Source organism: Monodelphis domestica, chromosome 2 (assembly GCF_027887165.1).
Source record: "Monodelphis domestica isolate mMonDom1 chromosome 2, mMonDom1.pri, whole genome shotgun sequence".
NCBI lineage: Eukaryota > Metazoa > Chordata > Mammalia > Didelphimorphia > Didelphidae > Monodelphis > Monodelphis domestica.
The window spans coordinates 31,470,235-31,487,052 of NC_077228.1; the positions used below are offsets into that span (position 1 = coordinate 31,470,235).

A 16,818-nucleotide genomic window follows, 5' to 3' on the forward strand; every position below is an offset into this window, starting at 1 on the left:
TCTCCTTTTATCTCAAAATCTTTCCACTCTTCTAGTCAAATCACTGCCCAACTCTTCTCTCATCTTTTCTCAGTTACTTCCATTTCTGTCATGCTTTTTAGTGTGTGTGATGTCTCTGAATCTTTGGATACCTGAAATTCGGGGCTCCCTGAGGGCAGGGGCTATGGCTCCTCCCAGACCATCCCAAATGATTACAGCCACTTTTAAGACAAAATCCTGCCTCCCTCCCATCCCCCAGCCCCCAATCAACAAAACCTGAGACCTTCTTCTTTGGGCCTTTTGCCTTTTATTTATGGAGTATGAAAAACAGCCACAAGGTCACAGGAAGCTGGACAGACAGATAGATAAGACACAGCACAGAGCAAGCGGCATGCGGCACATGGGAGCCCAGCAGGAGGGCCAGTGGCAAGGGCACGTGCCTGGGATCTGGTTTTTCAACTAACAGAATAAATAAATATTGTACCTTACAGTGTCTTGGCCATGGGAAGGCCATGATCTCTAAGCACACATTGTCACACAACAGCAGTTTTTACAGCAGTTTGTACAGCCCACCAGCCAAGGGACTTTAGGGTTGGGGAAGGAAAAGTCTGGAGGTTCACAAGTATCTAGGGTGAGATGGTCTCCTGGGTATCACCTGGAGTCTAGTTTTACTCCACTGGACCAAAGTGGGAGGCAAGGGGAAAGGCAGAGCTAAGGAAAAAGACCCAAGAAGGATATATCAGGAGACTAGGATGGTAGCTGAGCAGGGAATATGGGAATATGGTTCCTTTACTTGGGAACTTGGGATCAAAGATAGCAACCCATATACACTCAGGACAGTTGCTGGGGGATAGGATTGCCAGATAGTCTTCCAGTTCTTCTTCTTCTTCTTCTCTCTCTCTCTCTCTCTCTCTCTCTCTCTCTCTCTCTCCTCCCCATATAAACACATTTATGTATATATGTATCTCCTCTGCCTATGGGGGAGTTATGTGCCAGGTCAGGGTCTAGGATGGTGATGTCAAACCTTTTCAAGACCGAGTGCCCAAACTGCAACCCTCACACTGTATGTGAGTAACCCCCTCACCCCAGACAGGGGAGTGGGTGATGACAGAAATGTTCTCAGGTCCAGTGGAGAAGGGGAAGGGAGCAACTCCCTCTGGCATGAATGCCATGGGTTCACCAATATGGGTCTAGGGTCTCCCCTCCTCTTCCCAGAGGAGGGAGTTCAAATAAGCTTGATTCTGAGCCCAAGTGAGTCTAGGTCCAAGACTAGGAAAACTAATTGAATTGAGTTGGGACATGGGAAAGGAGAACCCAGGCCTACAAGGCCAGAGGTTTGAATCTGGTCTGAGTTAGGCCAGGAATTGGAATCCTTGGATTCATTGGAATCCTTACCTCTAAGTAAGTTACTGCCTTAGTGGTCTCTCTGATCTTCATTCCCTGAGAAGCCATCCCTGGGATGAGGTAAGGTGATTAATCTACTGACATCAGAACCTGGATCTTGCCCTGGGGGGGTTCCTAGTCTCTTGGATCTTTTCTGAGCTTTCAGAGGTGGAGGTCAGGAGTTTGGAGGAACGAGGACTACTGGTTACTTGGATCAGAGGCTCCTGGGGGGCAGAAGCTGAGATCCTGAAAACTCAGCATATTGACTTGGGCTACCTATGAACTAGGCCTTCCCTCTTCTCCCAAAGCTCCAGGCTGGCTCCTGAAGTCCCCACTTCTGGGCTACTATTTCTACACACACACACCACAACTCTCAGTGGGAAACTAGGTAGGAAGGAAAGGCCAGAGGATGCAAACCTACAGTCTGGACTCTCTAACTCCAGCTTCTGGATTTGGTTAAAGGACATGGGATTCAACAGACATTTATTGAGCATCTCCAATGTACAAGGCCCTGAGGATCTAAAAGCAAAGATTCTGCCCTCCCACCTCCACATGCTGCCCAAATTATCTTCCTTAAATCTCGTTCTGCCCATATCACTCCATTCCTCAGACACCTCGGGGTGCTTTCCATTGCCTATGGAATATACTCACCATCCTGGCCCTCAAGGCCTGCTACCAGCTAGTCCCAACCTCTCTTCCCAGTATTTCATTCCTTAAATTCATTTTACTCACCCTCTGTTCCAGCCAGGCAGATTCCTCACCAATCCAGAAGCCTCTGTCCTGCCTCTATATCTTTGCACAAGCTGTTCCTCATTCCCTGAACACCCTTTTCCTTCCCCCCTCTGCTTATCCAAATTATCCCTGTCCTTCTGGGCACAGCTGCATGCCCACTTGCCCCTATCAGCCTCCCCTGACCAGATCAGTCAATGATCACTCCCTCCTCTGAGGTCCCAAAGACCTGCTAGTCTAGCCAGAATCTTTGCTAGCTTAGCCTCTGCTCCCGGAAGGATCTTCTGATATTCCCCATCAGCCTGGGTACTCCTACAGGTCAAGACTCTGGTCTACACTCCCCCTTCACCCCCATTCCATTAATCCATCTCCAGTGGGGCAGGTCATGAGCATGGACACTGGAAGAAACTCAGGAAAGATGTGTTCCTTGATGGATGGAGGGGGCAAAGAGAATGAGAGCACCTGTTAGCCAAACTGATTCACTAAACAACCCAGGAAGTCCAGGCAACCTTTCTTCCCTCTATGACCAGAACCTACAAAAGAAGACTGGATCTGCTATTTAAGGTGTGCTTGATTTCAATTGAGTCTCAGTCTCTTTGTGAACCTCAGTTTGCTTCCCTGTAAATTGAGAGGGTTGTATTGGATGGTTTTGAAGTAAGGAATTCCTCCCTTTTTTTAAACTAATGCGCACCTCTTGGGTGCTCTCATGAAGTCTGTAGACTCCTCAGAACAACATTTTAAAATAATTAAAGGAAATAGTGGGATGTAAAATAAAGACATGTTTTTCCCCATCCAAGTTCCCAGACCTTCTGAAATTTATCCCTGGACTCCTGGAAAGTGAGAAGTTAAAGATTCCCCACTCTAAGATCTCTTCCCACGATTCCTATAGGAAATCCCATTCTTGACTAAACAAGGGGCACAGGATCAGAGGAAGCAGACCAACTTCCTCATAGAAATAGATTTCCTCCCTAAACCCTACCCATTCCAGGGGCTCCAACCAACCCTCCTTCTTTTCCCAAACTTCCCTCTCCTGAGCCAGTTGGGATGGTTGGATCAGGGAGGAAGCCTGAGACAGGGTATAGGAAGGGAGAAGGAAGAAATCAAGGGATCTTGGATAATACACATTCAGCAACACCAGCTTCGAATAAAGAGAAGTCAACCCTATCCCAAGCCTATAGTCACTCTTCCTCTCCATATTCCAAGAGAGGAGGGGCCAATTCTGCTAGCCCTGGCCAGCAGGAATGGCACGGATGAGAAACATATACTCAGACCCAGGCTTTCTGCTGGCTTTTGGCAGAATGGTTAGAGGAGGATTCAAGCAAAGCTTACTCAGGGTTTTCAAGACTCTGGACCAGGAGGGGGATCCCAATTTTAGGAAATTGAGATGGAAAGAGGGCAAAGAGGAAAGGTCCTTGAGGAATAGCTCCAGGACTTCTCACAAGCTTCCTAGGCCATCAGGGTGCCATCGGAGGATCATCAACTTTAGAGATGGAAGAACCTTGAAGGACCATTTAATCTAACTCTTTCTCTTTTTTCCCCAAAGGAACAACCAGGGGCCTAAAGAGTGAGTAGGACATATTCAAGGTCATTCAGAGTTGTGATTCCCATCCAGATCCTCAGACTCCAAATTCAGTGCCTTCTGCATGATTTTATGGTGACAGACTAGCTCCAGCAGGTTCTGCGGGCTAACAGGAGGATAAAGGTGTTCCCAAGAAAGCTAGAGGCAGATTCCTGAAGTCTGGGAAAGAACAGGAGTCCCTGATGACCCAGAGGCATCTGGGGAGGCAGGGATGAAATTCAGGAGTTCTCTTCTGCAGAAAAACACTCACACCTTGGTCTGAGAGAGTCTAGTCCCCATCAGCATCCTGTCAGTGCATACATTTTATACATATGGGTCATGGCCAAAAACCTAGCTCCATCTATCTTCAAATCAATGGATCCTGCTTCTAGTTAGCTGTCTGTTTCTAGGGTCAATTGCTCATTTCTCTAATTAAAGGCTTCTGCCCTCCATCAGAACTATGGAAACACAAGTAAATATGGGATCATTAAGATAGAAGGTCCCCCCTTCATTCTACAGATGGCCAAGAGGGCAAGAAAGCTGCCAAGGTCACACAATGATTAAGCTGTCAAAGCTAGATGGAACTGTGGATCCTAGACCTGCCATGGCATCACTTGGAGCTGAGTGCTTACCCAGCTGGCCTCAGGTTCCCTGAACTAGGAGCTAGAAGTCAAGCTTCTGTTTTCCCTCTTTCTTCCCTGTTAGCAGTTAGGGCAGAAGTTCTCATTAAAGCCATTCATTTTGAGAACTAAAACCTAAACAAATGCAAGATTTGATTGATTTCCACCAAAAGTGATGTCTAAGTTCCCTGTTTGGAAATAAAAGCTGTCCCCCAAAGGTCCAAACATTTAGAATTCCCACTCCATCACCACTCTCTATAAGGAGTGGGAGAGATCATTCCCATCCAGTTTTGGAGAAGGGGTCTATTTGTTTTCTTGCTTTTTAATACTTCTTTTCTGAGGACAGATACTTCAGTCCTAGTCTCATCCCTATTCTCAGGGAGATCCTACATCTTAGAACTGTAGGTTTCCTGCTCTTCAGTTCTGGAAAGTATTTCTGCCCAGGATCACCCAGGCCTTAAAAGAATGTGTGCTTCCCTGTTCTGGGAGTTAAAGAAGAACAGAAAAGCTCCAGGCCTTATTGGCTGAGCTGAGTCAAATCAGGTCATGTCAGGCTGGTGTCCAGTCCCTGCCCACCCAACCCCACTTCAAACAAAATCTTTCAGTGCCCCTCCTACCTCACTCTAAGACCTCCCAACTAAATGGAAAAGAAGAGCTCAGTTTCTGCTCTGGGGGAGGAATTTCTTTATGTCATCCTTGGGTCCCATTCTAACCATCTGTGAATGAAGCTAATGTTCTCTCTCATAGGTTCCTTTTGGCTTTGGCATTATGTGACCCTGAGCAGGCCCCTTGTCTTTTCTAGGCCCCAGTTTCTCTATCTGTAAGATGAAGGGGTGAGAAAAATGGTCTCGAAGGTCCCTTCCAACTCTGCCACTAGAATTCTCTTTGAGACACAGGAAGTGACTTTGCCACTACTTCCTGCTCAGGAAAATTAACCAAGAGGAGCACAGCTTTCTCAGAAGTGGTTATTTTTTCCTCCTGCTCAGGTCTCCTTTCCTGACACAACAGTCACACCAGATGCTAAGGTTTCAGGGGGTAGAATGGGGTGGGGTGGGCTAGTGACCCTGGCTGGGGGAAATGGGGTTGGGTTGGAAAGGGGAGAATTCAAAAAATAGCACAAGCATAAACAAAAGTGAAGCTCAATAGTTGTGGGACAGGGGGCAACACAGGCAGGTAGGTCCATATTTGCCATATGGGGAAACTGAGGAAGTGAGTGGTGAGGTAAGTGAAAGAGAAGAGAATGAAGGAGAGAGACCAAAAGGGAAACAGAGGTCGAGGGGAAAAAAACAGAAGGAAAGAGATGACTTTGAGAAACAGACAGAGAAGAAAGAGCTGCCCCAAAGTACAGTGCACTGCCCCTGGAGGTAATGAGCTTCCTGTTCCTGGAGGTCTTCAAACAAAGGTGGCATGACTAAAGAAGCTCCAGAACCCAAGCATCCTCCTCCTGTCCATATGGTACTGTATGACTCCTTCAGTTCCTTTTGGTTCTGAGAGTCTTGAGAGTCTGCGACTGAAAGAAAAAAAAAAAAACAGGGAGGAAGAGACAGAGATAGAGGGAGAGAGATGAGAGCTAAGGGGGAGGGGAGGGGGACAGACATGAGCAGAGGGAGAAAAGGAAAGGTCAGGCAGAGAAGAAATCCAGAACCCAGCCAAATCGCCTGAAGCTAGGTGGACATGACTTTGGGACGTTAGAAGGGGATAGAGGAGAGTGGGACAGACACCCCACCGAGACACAGCCAGAAAACAGATAGAGTCAGAGGGACAGGGTGCCAACGCTGGGGAATCTTGGGGAGGCCGGGAGAGGAATGGCGGGAGGGGCGGGGAAACAAAATAGATCTTTATATCTTTATATTTATATCACATTCCACACATCCAGTTACGAAGGGAGGGAGACAGGGACGAGGTAGGAGTCTGGTGCTCCTCCTTTAGGGCTGTCAAGGGCGGGGGTGGGGGAAGTTGAGTTCACGGGGGAGAGACAGATTTCCTTCCTCCCGCCCTCCCCTCACCCCACATCAGCTTCCTCCTAGGGCCATGCAGGGGTGCAGCAGGTGCAGCCTTCACCTCCGCCCCGCAGCCCCCCCCCCTTCCCCTGTCCCCGTCACTGAGGCGGCGGCGGGGATCGGCCTGGCGTGGGTGCTTGACAGGGGCCAGGAAGGTATTGGGGTGGGAGGTGTGGAGGGGACCTGGCCCTAGACTCCGGAGGAACGGGGCTGGGATGGGGCTGCAGGCCGCCCTAGGCCTCCAGTTCCGTCTCGTCCCTTCCCTACCGCCTGGGACTAGACGGACTGGAGAGGTTGATCCGCGGCTTTGGACCGACCTCGGGGGCAGGGGATGGGCCAGGGCAGGAGACCCGCCTTCCTGGGGACACACTGCTCAGTTGGGCAGCGTGTCCAGTCCCAGGGAGGCTGCGTGTTGCTTGGCCCGGAGCCTCAGGCTCTCGATGCTGCTTGTCTTACTGTTCAGCGCTGCCGACGCAGCGGCTGCTGCTGCGGCGGCGGCTGCGGGCGGAGGGGGCGGCGGGGGCCCCAGGCCGCCGGGGGCCGCGGGGAGCAGCGGAGAACCCCACACGCCCGGGTGGGCCGCGGCAGCTGCGGCCGACAGCGACTGGTAGTAGGACTGGCAATGGAGGGAGCCCAGCGGTGCCATGTTGACACCCAGGTAGGGCACGGCGGCGGCGGCTGCTGCAGCGGCGGCGGCGGCGGCAGCGGCTGGGGGCGGCGGGCCTCCCACCTCGAAGGACGAGTAATGCACCAGATTGTTAGTGGCCGCCATGTGCTGGCGGAACTGCTCCTGCAGACGGAAGAGGCTGAGCGGCGACGATGAGTAGGAGTGAGAGGGTCCCAGGACGCTGCCGCCGCCGCCGCCGGCCCCAGCTCCCGAGGTCTGCGGCGGCAGGGGGGCAGAGGCTGTGCCGCCCGGTGAGTCTGCAAGCACAGCCGGGGAAGAGTCCCGTTAACCACCGAGCAGCAGCAGCTCCCACTACCGACCACCTGAAAAGAGCCCCCTTCCCTCACCGGCTCCCCTGGGCCTCCCAAAGTGCCCACAGGCAGAAGAACGCTAACTTTCTGCCAGAGGCAGGATCCCGGGCTGGGAGAGCAGTACAGGGTGCACCAGCTGCTTTTTTCCACCCTTTGGACTTAGTATTTCCCCGAAAAAGTCTCCTCTGGCACATTGTTTCCACACTAGTCTCCCTTGATGCATTGTCTCTCAGGTTGTCTCCCTGCTACATCGTTTCTCTAAGTAACGTCTCTGAGCAATGATATCCTCTGTTACTTTTCCCACCTACAATCCACTATCTTCCCTAATAGTCTTCTGCAATACCTCTTCTCCTCCAATAGTTTCCTCAAATAGCCTGTCTGCTCTGATACATTGTCTCTCCCTATAGCCCGTTTCCTCTGACAGACAAACTGTCTTTTCCAACACTGCACTTCCTCTGACGCTTTCTCCCTGGAGAAGGTGTATCCCTCCTCCCCGCTCATCGAAGAAATACTCTGACTCCACTGACAAATAGTTCCCTACCAATGCACGGTCGGCTTTGATCGCTTGTCTCTCTTGATACATTGGGGGCTGTCGTGGGTTGTCTCCTGTAACGCCAGCCTTTCCCGTGCCCCAGGTTCTCTCACTCACCTTTCCTACACCATAACCTCTCATTGGCAGTCTCTCCTGCATCAGTGGTGCTTCTCCCAGTGGCCACTGTCCCCTGGATAATTTATACTGTGCCACATCTCTCCCTCCGAAGCTGCAACCTCCACACTTTCTGAGCATCTTTCTCCAAGGGATCCCTGTCCCCGGCAGCGCTTCCTGCCTCCCCTGGGCCTCACCTGCTTTGGGGCTGCTCCTCTTGCAGCTGAAGCCCTTGCCCTCCAGGCCTGGGCTCTTCTCGGTCTTGCCTTGCTCGGTGGCTCCCCGTACCACCTCCTCCTCTTCCTCCTCCCGGTCAGCCTGGTCCTCGGGGGCTGACTCACCAGCTGACTGTTCAGACAGGGTCAGGTGTAGTTCAGTGGAGGGCTCTCCAGACAGAGTACAGGACTGCTCAGACTCGGGCAGGCCGGGGGCCTGGGCATCCGGGTTAGGGACTTCAGCTTTGCCCTCCCCGTGCCCGCCCTCGGCCTCCTTCTGTTTCTGAAGCTGCTCCTTCTGCAGGCTCCGCTGCTTCTTGCGGAACTTGGCCCTTCGGTTCTTGAACCACACCTTGCGGGGGAGGAGGAGGAGGAGAAGAAAGGAAGAAGAGGTGAGCGGCCAGGCGGGATGAAGAACGAAAGTGGGAGCAGAGAGCAAAGTGGGAGGGAGGGGGACTACGGAGGGGGGAGAGGGGAGAGGGATAGAAAGCTGAAATCCGGGTAGGGTCCGGGAGACCTAGGCAGAGAGGCAATCCCCAACACTCCTCCCCCTGCCCGACTCCACCCCCCCCCCCACATTCCTCTCACAGCCGGCCTTCACTCTCCTCCCTCCCCGTCTTAGTGAAAAGGGCTAAAAGGTTGTTTCGCCCCTGCAGGTGGGAGCCCAAGCTGGCTCAGGGCTGCAAGGCCCGGGGAGCTGCCGAAGGAGGAGGAGGAGCCGGGCCGAGGGCGGGAAGTCTCCCCGGGAGGGGGTAGGGCTAGCGCGTCTTGCCTGTACTCGGGCCTCCGGCAGATTGGTGCACATCGCCAGTCGCTCCCGCATCACCACGTCCGGGTAGTGAGTCTTCTGAAAGGTCTTCTCCAGGGCCTCGAGCTGCTGGGCCGTGAAGGCCGTGCGGCTGCGGCGCTGCTTTCGGTGCTGAGAGCCATAGCGGGCCTCCAAGATGATGTCTTGAAATGTACAGCCGTTGGAGGGCAAGCAGAGGGGGCCCATTTAATTATGGGAATTAGGGAGGAGCACACACAAGACCGGCTGCCTTCTGGTGCCAAGACTCAGCCCTCCACCAGCTTAGAGCTGTAGTCCTGAAGCTAGAAGGGATGCCAATGGGTGCCCAGGCCAACCCATGCCACAAGAGGAGCCCCTCCACAGCCTCCCTGACCTGATAGTAGTGACGGGGAGCTCATTACACGTGAAAGAGCCCCATTACTGAGTGTGTCATAAAGGAAATCAAGGATTTCTTCTGTCAAATAAGGAGGTTCAACTCAATGACCTCCAACTGCCCTTCTATTGTAAATCCTATGAAACTGGGAAACTATGATAGAGAGTGTGGTCCCTCTCCCCCCCCCCCCTTCCTACTTCCTCCCTTAGAGAAGAAAAATGATGATGATGATGGTGATGAGGGGATATTTAATGCTTTACAGTCTCTCTTTTTATTGTCCCAACAACCCTGGAAGGAAGATACTATTATTATCCTGTTTTTACAAATGAGGAAACTGAGGCAGGCAGAAATTAAGTGACTTATCCCTCCTAAACCTCTTCTCTGGGCTCAAAATGCCTAGTTCCTTCATCTTATCCTCCTATGGTCCTGGTATGGGCTTCTTGCTGTTCTGTTTATCCTCAATGGCCTTTTGCTAAATTCATCAATGGCCTTTTGCTAAAATAATTCTTTTCATTATTCTGAACTTGTCAACATCCTTCTTAGAATGCTGTGTTCCTGGTTGTCCAGTGGGCATATGGCCAGGCAAAGGAGAAGCCACTGCTGTCCTTAGCCCTAATCAAATCACAGCTAAATCTTACTACTACTCAGATTCCAAGTAGTGGATGCAGTTCTGGTGAGGCATTCTTTTTTATTTATTTTTTAAACTTTCTGTCTAAGTATCAACTCTGAGACCGAAGGACATGGGCTAGAAATGGGGTTAAGTGACTTGCCCAGGGTCACAGAGTTAGAAAATGTCTGAGGTCAGATTTGAATCCAGGTCCTCTGATTCTAGACCTCTGCATTGTGCCACCTAGCTGCCCCTCTGCTGAAACATTCTGAAGGACACCAAAGGATGATCTGAAGGATCATCAAAATCTCCTCTGGCTGAAGGGCAGAGGAAGCCTAGAGAGGTCACCGAATCCATGCCAATGACTCCATAAATGCCCCCCCAAAAGGTAATTTCTTTGCCTGAGCCTTAATATAACCTGAACTCTAGTCATAGACCAAGCTTTGTTCCTAGTCATAGACTTAGCTCTGACCCTGATTCTACCCTGGCTTGGGTGAAATAACTCATAAAATTGTACTTGGTCATAAGGGGGAGTCAAGTGAGAGAGTGGGTGGCACCATGTAGTCATCCCCTACTGTAGAAGCCACAGTTCAAAGCCCCGAGCTTGCCTCCCCATGGGGCACAGCCAGTCACTGCCTCCAGGACCAAGGCACTAAGATTTCACAAGGATAGATGATTTATGGAGCAGAAAGGCTCAAGGTAGATGTGTGAGGATGAGGGAACTGGAGAACCAGAGAGAGGACTCAGCTGGAATTCTGGGTCTCTTCACCCACATCCCTGAAATCATGGCCTCTGCCCTCCTCCTTTCCCAAAGGACTGCTTCATCTAAGGGCCAAAAAAGATGAAATATTCCAAGATCTTGAGACTTCCCTCCCTCTGCTAATAGACTCCATCTCCCAAGTCCCTCATCTTGGGGGAGATCTATTACTCCTCCTTCTTCCTCACTCATCATAGCCAATCAGTGACCAAGTTCTGTGGGTCCCACTTCCACTACATCTCTGCTCCCTCTCTCCTCCTCTGTTCACACAGTCACTACCTTAGTGCAGACCCTCAATATCACCCATCTGGCCTGTGGGAGTAGGGTCCTAACAGGTCCCCCTTCAATCCATCCTTGGGTTTCTTGCCAGAGCCATCTTCTTTAGGCACATGTCATTCCTCCCCTCAAAGCCTTACAGGAAACCCTATTGTCTCCCATTCATTTTAAATTCATTTGTCTGGCATTCAAGGCTTAGCATTGAGGCTTAGCTTAACAGCTGCATCTTAGATCAGTCCTTTCCATGACAGATATGCTTCAGTCAAACTGGATTTCTCTTCGTGCCCTGAGTAGACCCTGTGTTGTCCTATGTCAGAGCCTTTGTTCTCTTCCAGGAATGCATTTTCCTCCCCTTTTATCTATCTACTTTGGCAGCTAGGTAGCACAGTGGATAGAGCATTGGGTCTATCCTGCCTCAAACCCTTCCTAGCTCTGTGACCCTGAGTAAGTCTGTCTGCCACAGTTTCTTCAACTATAAAAGGGGATATTAATAGCACCTTCCAAGGTTTTTGTGAGGGCCAAGTGAATTGATATTTGTAAAATGCTTAGCACAGTGCCTGCCATATAATAGGAGCTGAATAAATACTTACTGCCCTTTTCCTTCTTCACCTGGTGAATTTGTGCCCATACTTTAAAGCTTACCTTCCTCCAAAGGGGACCTAGATAAGCTGTACAGTGTTGGAGCCACCATATTGAATTTGAAATATCATTTTTTAAAAACACAAATCTAAGGGAAATTTCCTGTTTCCTGGGCAGCCCTCCTTTTTGCCCTGGGGAGGGGAGATTATACATGTTTGTGGATACTTATCAAGTTCATAATAATCAAAAGGAATTTTCAGGGGGCAGCTGGGTAGCTCATTGAATTAAGAGCCAGACCAATACACAGTATTGATTCCAAGACAGAAGATAAGGGTTAAAAAAAAAAAGGATTTTCCAAATCATTCCTTCCATATTCTAGTTCAGAGTCTGCCATCTTATCCATTAGGCCACAAATCACCCTCTTCCAGGAAGACTTCCTTGATAACCCCATCTGTAATGACCTTCCTCTATGGTGCTAAGAAGCTATCTTAATCCTCCTGGTGTAGTGTGTTAGAGAACCCTGAGCTTCAACCCCCTCTTAGACTGTGAGCTTCATTAGGCTAGGGATTGTGTCAGATCTACTCTGTGGGTCTTCTTGAGCTTTGCACATAGTGGGTACTTAATTCATGTTTGTTGATCTTGAAGTCATGAGAGGCAGTCATGGAGCAGCTCTCACCAATTCAATAGGAATAAGTGTCCACTGTGTGCCAGGCACTGGGGCCACAAAGACAAGAGTCACTGCCTTCAGGAAGCTTACTGTCTTCTGGGAAGGAGGGCAGGGATACAACAAATAAATGGGAAAGTACGTAAATGGTCATTTGAGGACAGAGAGAATACCAAGAGCCAAAAGGCTCAGGAAAGACCTGTCAGAAGAGGAATGGCCCAGGAACTCAACCTTGGAGAAGCACTGAAGAGGAAGGAGGGTGTTTGAGGCATGGAGGTCAACAGCCTGGTGAGCTCCATTTTTTTTAGGAACACTACTATCAGGGGATGTCTGGATTTTGTAGAACAGAAGGAATCTCATACACAGCAACAGGTTCCATTTGACCTAACAAACACTAAGTGCCTGCTGAGTTCAGAACCCTGGCTCCTGGGCTGGGAGAGAGATAACTAAGGTGAAGTAAAGTCCCCGACCTCATGGAGCTCCCAGGCTAGGAGAGGGAAATCAACTTGGGGAACCTGAATCTATATTACATGATAAATGTACCAGAGAGATGTGATCAGAGAGCTCTGGAAACTGTTGGGAGAAAGTATCTCCTAGCCAGAAGGCAGAGAAGACCTACTGGAAGAGGGGACATTTTCAGGGGGCTAAAGATTCTACAATCCCAGTTGGAGAACAGAGAATCATGCCATCCAATCCCTTTCTTTTACAGAGGAAGGTACTGAGGCTCATAAATCTGAAGGAACTTATCTAAAGTCACCCAGATAGGAAGTATCTGAGGCAGAAGTCCACACTGCAAGCTCAACCCTAGTTATCTATGCTATGATGTTTCCTTTAAAGCATGAAAAGGGGGGCAGCTGAATAGCTCATTGAACTGAGAGCCAGGCCTAGAGATGGGAGGTCCTGGGTTCCAATCTGACCTCATACATTTCCTAGCTGTGTGACCCTGGTCAAGTCACTTAATTCCGCTTGCCTAGCCCTTACTACTCTTCTGCCTTGGAGCCAATACATAGTATTGACTCCAAGACAGGAAATAAGGTTTTTAAAAAAAAAAGCATGAAAAGGAATTCCAGAAGTGGAGAGCAGGAGCAAGAGAATAGTGAGGGAGCAAAGACCTGTGGGCACCCACCTCCCTCCATGCTCTCCCTCCCCCACCAGCCCCAAGTTGATCTTACCAGCCAGCCTCTCTGCCAGGGTGAGAGCATGCACAGAGGGTCTATAATCAGGCCCATGCTGGGCCTGCTGGGCTGCCTGCTGGTGGAGGTTGTACATGGCACTGAGAGAGTTCATGGCATGCAGAGAGTAGCCATTCACGCCGTAGTGCTGCATTCCGGCAACCACCTAGAGGGAGAAGGAAGCAGAAAAGGGGCCTATGAGAAGACCTCTAGGGACTTTCCAGCTCTCTCTCTCTCTCTCTCTCTCTCTCTCTCTCTCTCTCTCTCTCTCTCTCACCTTCTTCCTTCCACAATCAATCACTAAGTACCTACTGGATGCAGAGTTCCTTTACCTTGGACAAAAGCTGGCCCTTGCCTAGTTTCCAGTAAAATATGTGTATGAAGAGTTAGAAGGAATACCCAGCCTGGCAGGCACATAAAGGAATCTGTGAGACCTATTGCAGCTCATTTCCTGAACATGACCATCTGCTACACCCTCCCACCAAAGCTAAGAGAAAAGAGAGAGACTAGCCCTCTCTTCCAGGTGGAAAAGGGAGAAATGGAGAAGGGGAAGAGAAGAGGGTCCTGGGACTTATTTATCCTTCATCATTGTGGAGTAGGAACCCCAAAGGTATCACCTCAGGTCACTCAACTTTTGTACTGATATCTATGGTCTAAAATTTCTAAAAGTCTGTCTCATAATTTTAATCTGTCTTCACAACAGCTTTGTGTCAGAGGCAGGATGGATATTATTATTCCCATTCTAGAGAGGGGACAAATTGAGGTCAAGAGAAGGGATTTGCTCCTGGTCTTACAGGGAGGCAGAGATGGAGTTGGGATACAAATCTAGGCCTCCTGTCCCCTCAGCCAGAGTTCTTTGCACAAAGTCCAAATCTGTAAAACTAAGGAAGGCAGACATGCAGGAATCCCAGCTCCTCCCCATGGAGGAATTGCCTATGCCTGGAGCCCTGTGATGTTCATTACTACAATGTCCTTATTTTGTGCTAAATTACTCAGACTTAATCAACTGCTTTGCATCCCCTCAGTCTCACAGGTTTCTGGAACATCAGAGTGGGGAGGGCTGTTAGAACAACAAGAGAGGAGATGAGGTGCTCTCTGTGTGTATGTGTGTGTGAGAGAGAGACAGACAGACAGACAGAGGGAGAAAGAGAAAGAGGGGGAAAGAGAGAGGGAGGAGAGAGAGATAGGGAGATAAAGGGAGAGAGAGAAAGGGAGGGAGAGAGAAAGACAGGGAGAAAGAGAAAGGGAGAATAAAAGACAGGGGGAGAGAGAGGAGAAAGAGAGAGAGGGAGAGAAAGAGAGAGGAGAAACAGAGAAAGGGAGAGAGAGAGAGAGAGAGAGAGAGAGAGAGAGAGAGAGAGAGAGAGAGAGAGAGAGAGAGAGAGAGAGAACAAAAGAGAATATATAGAGCTGAGAGGAAACTTAGGATCACAGAAGAGAGAGTAAGGGCTATGAAGATCTTTAACATGGAACAAAGCACCTGTCCTGAATGCCACCACTGGAAGAAACTGAGAGCATAGAACCTGTAGTGTTAGGACTGGAACAATCCTTAGAGTTCATTTAATCCCAACTCTTCATTTTACATCAAGAACAAGGTGCAAGGAAGTAATATGTTAAAGTGACCTAATGAGGCAATATATGGCAAAATGTAGATAACCTACAGCTTTGGGATTTCATCTCCAACCCTCTGACCACCACACCACACTCCTCAGCTGAGGCAGCCATTAGGCAACTGTCCCAATCCAGCCAACAGAAAGAGCACAGCAAGGGGTGGAGGGAGGAGATGAGTTCCCTTTCTTCAGTTCTCTGAGGGAAAAAAGGAATTCGCCTTGCTCTGCTTGGCCCCAGAGGGAAGAACTTGAAACCATGTGCAGAAGTGACAAGGAAGCAGATTTCTGCTCAATAGAAAAACTTCCCAGCCACCAGCGCTGTCCTCTGACTGGCAGCCCCTGCCTCAGTAGGTGGTATGAGCTGAGCCCTGGGCCAGTTTCAAGAAGACAGGACCCAAGTATGGTCTGAGAGCCCACCCAACTCTGGGCTTCTCGGGTTCCAAGAAGCTTGAAAAGTGCAGTGATTTCCCCCCGATGCCCTGGGAGTTTCTGGCTCACACCTGCTTCCAACCTCGGGAGTTTACTTAAAGGGGGTTTTGGGTTCGTTTTGGTTTTGTGTTCTGAGTCCCATCTGCAGAAGAAGAGGACCAGGGGACCAGCCCATCTGAGCTTTGCTGTCTACTTCAGGTCTACAGTACATTTAGGGGAATTTACTTTCTGCAGCACCCACAGAAAATTTTCTGTCTGGGCTAGAACTCTGCCCCAACTGCCCATGGCCCTGCCCTAAGAGTCTATTCCAAACCAAGATTCAATCTGTGTGTGAGTGTGTGTCTGTGTCTCTCCTGTCTCTCATTGACTCTGTCTCCTTTTTCTCTGTCTCTTTCTTCTCTCTGTCTCTCTCTGTCTCTCTCTGTCTCTGTCTCTGTCTCTCTCTCTCTCACTCTGTGTCTGTGTCTGTCTCTCTGTCTCTCTCTCTCTCATTATCTTTCTCCCTCTTTATCTCTTTCCTCTCTTAAACTGGGGTAAGGAGGAAGGAGTGGGCAGGGCAGGGCAAGAGGCTGGGAGAGGCCCCCGGAGGCCCTGGCCTGGGCTGGGCTCAGCCCACTGCGCACTCCAAATAAAATCAATTAAATATTTAAAAGGTGCCGCGTAGCAATTCCTGGGGAGCCGGGCAGGCCATTCATCACGGCGCCGCGGCGTTTCACGAGCTGTCGAATTGTGCTTACATTGGTTAAAAGAATCTTTATATTTCATTAAGCAAGCAAAGCGGCGGATCTCCCGCCACCGGCGCCGGGCGGATGGCTTTCGTTTTCCAAATCTGCAAATGCATCCGTTATGTCCCCGCGTCGCCCCAGGCGGAGGAGGCCTAATGCCCAACCAATCGAAGAATCAAGTCGAATTTTATTAGGGGGTATTTTTTATAAATTAACAGCAGCCGGCCAAGGAGCACGGCTTAACTTGTCTTTGATTAAATGGGCAGTGAACCCTCACCCCGCCGCCGCTCCCAGGGCGCCCGCCTGGCCTGCCGGGCAGGGCCTGCCTCCCCTTGCACTAGGCTTCCCTTCCTTCTCTCCGCAATTCTCTCTCCTCCTCCCTTTCCCTTCTTCCCTCTCCCTTCTTTCCTCTCTCCTCCTTCTCCCCTCCTCCCCTCTCTCTCCCTCTCTCTGTCTCTGTCTCTCTCTCCTTTTCTGTCTCTTCCACAAGTCCCACAATAAGAGGAAAGAGCCCCGGATTTAGAGTTCCTGTCTCTGCCTTTGACTTCCTGGGTGCCCACGAGCCAGTCCACCCTTCAGCTTTCTCATGGATAAGATGAGAAGAACCAGTGGACTAAATGTCACCCAAGGCCCCTTTCCTCTCTAGAGCTCGGATCCCGTAACCTCTCCTCACCGCCTAGGTCTCAGGGCCCAGCCAGGGATGGGGAATAAGGAATGGGAAGCAGGTCTTA

General features: G+C 50.1%; 1 protein-coding gene across 2 annotated transcripts; it reads right to left on the reverse strand.

Moving 5' to 3' along the window:
* Positions 1 to 276: 276 nt before the first annotated feature.
* DMBX1 (diencephalon/mesencephalon homeobox 1) lies at positions 277 to 13,477 on the reverse strand. Of its 2 annotated transcripts, none has more exons than XM_056815192.1 (4): positions 13,326 to 13,477; positions 8,881 to 9,076; positions 8,091 to 8,460; positions 277 to 7,193 (listed from the first exon to the last, which is right to left on the reverse strand). In XM_056815192.1, the coding sequence occupies exons 1-4, from the start codon at positions 13,475 to 13,477 to the stop codon at positions 6,643 to 6,645; spliced, it is 1,269 nt and encodes a 422-aa protein (XP_056671170.1). In that variant the 3' UTR covers positions 277 to 6,642. The 2 variants fall into 2 exon arrangements, with proteins under 2 accessions (XP_056671170.1, XP_056671171.1); XM_056815193.1 differs by having other exon boundaries at positions 8,881 to 9,059; positions 13,324 to 13,477.
* Positions 13,478 to 16,818: the final 3,341 nt, after the last annotated feature.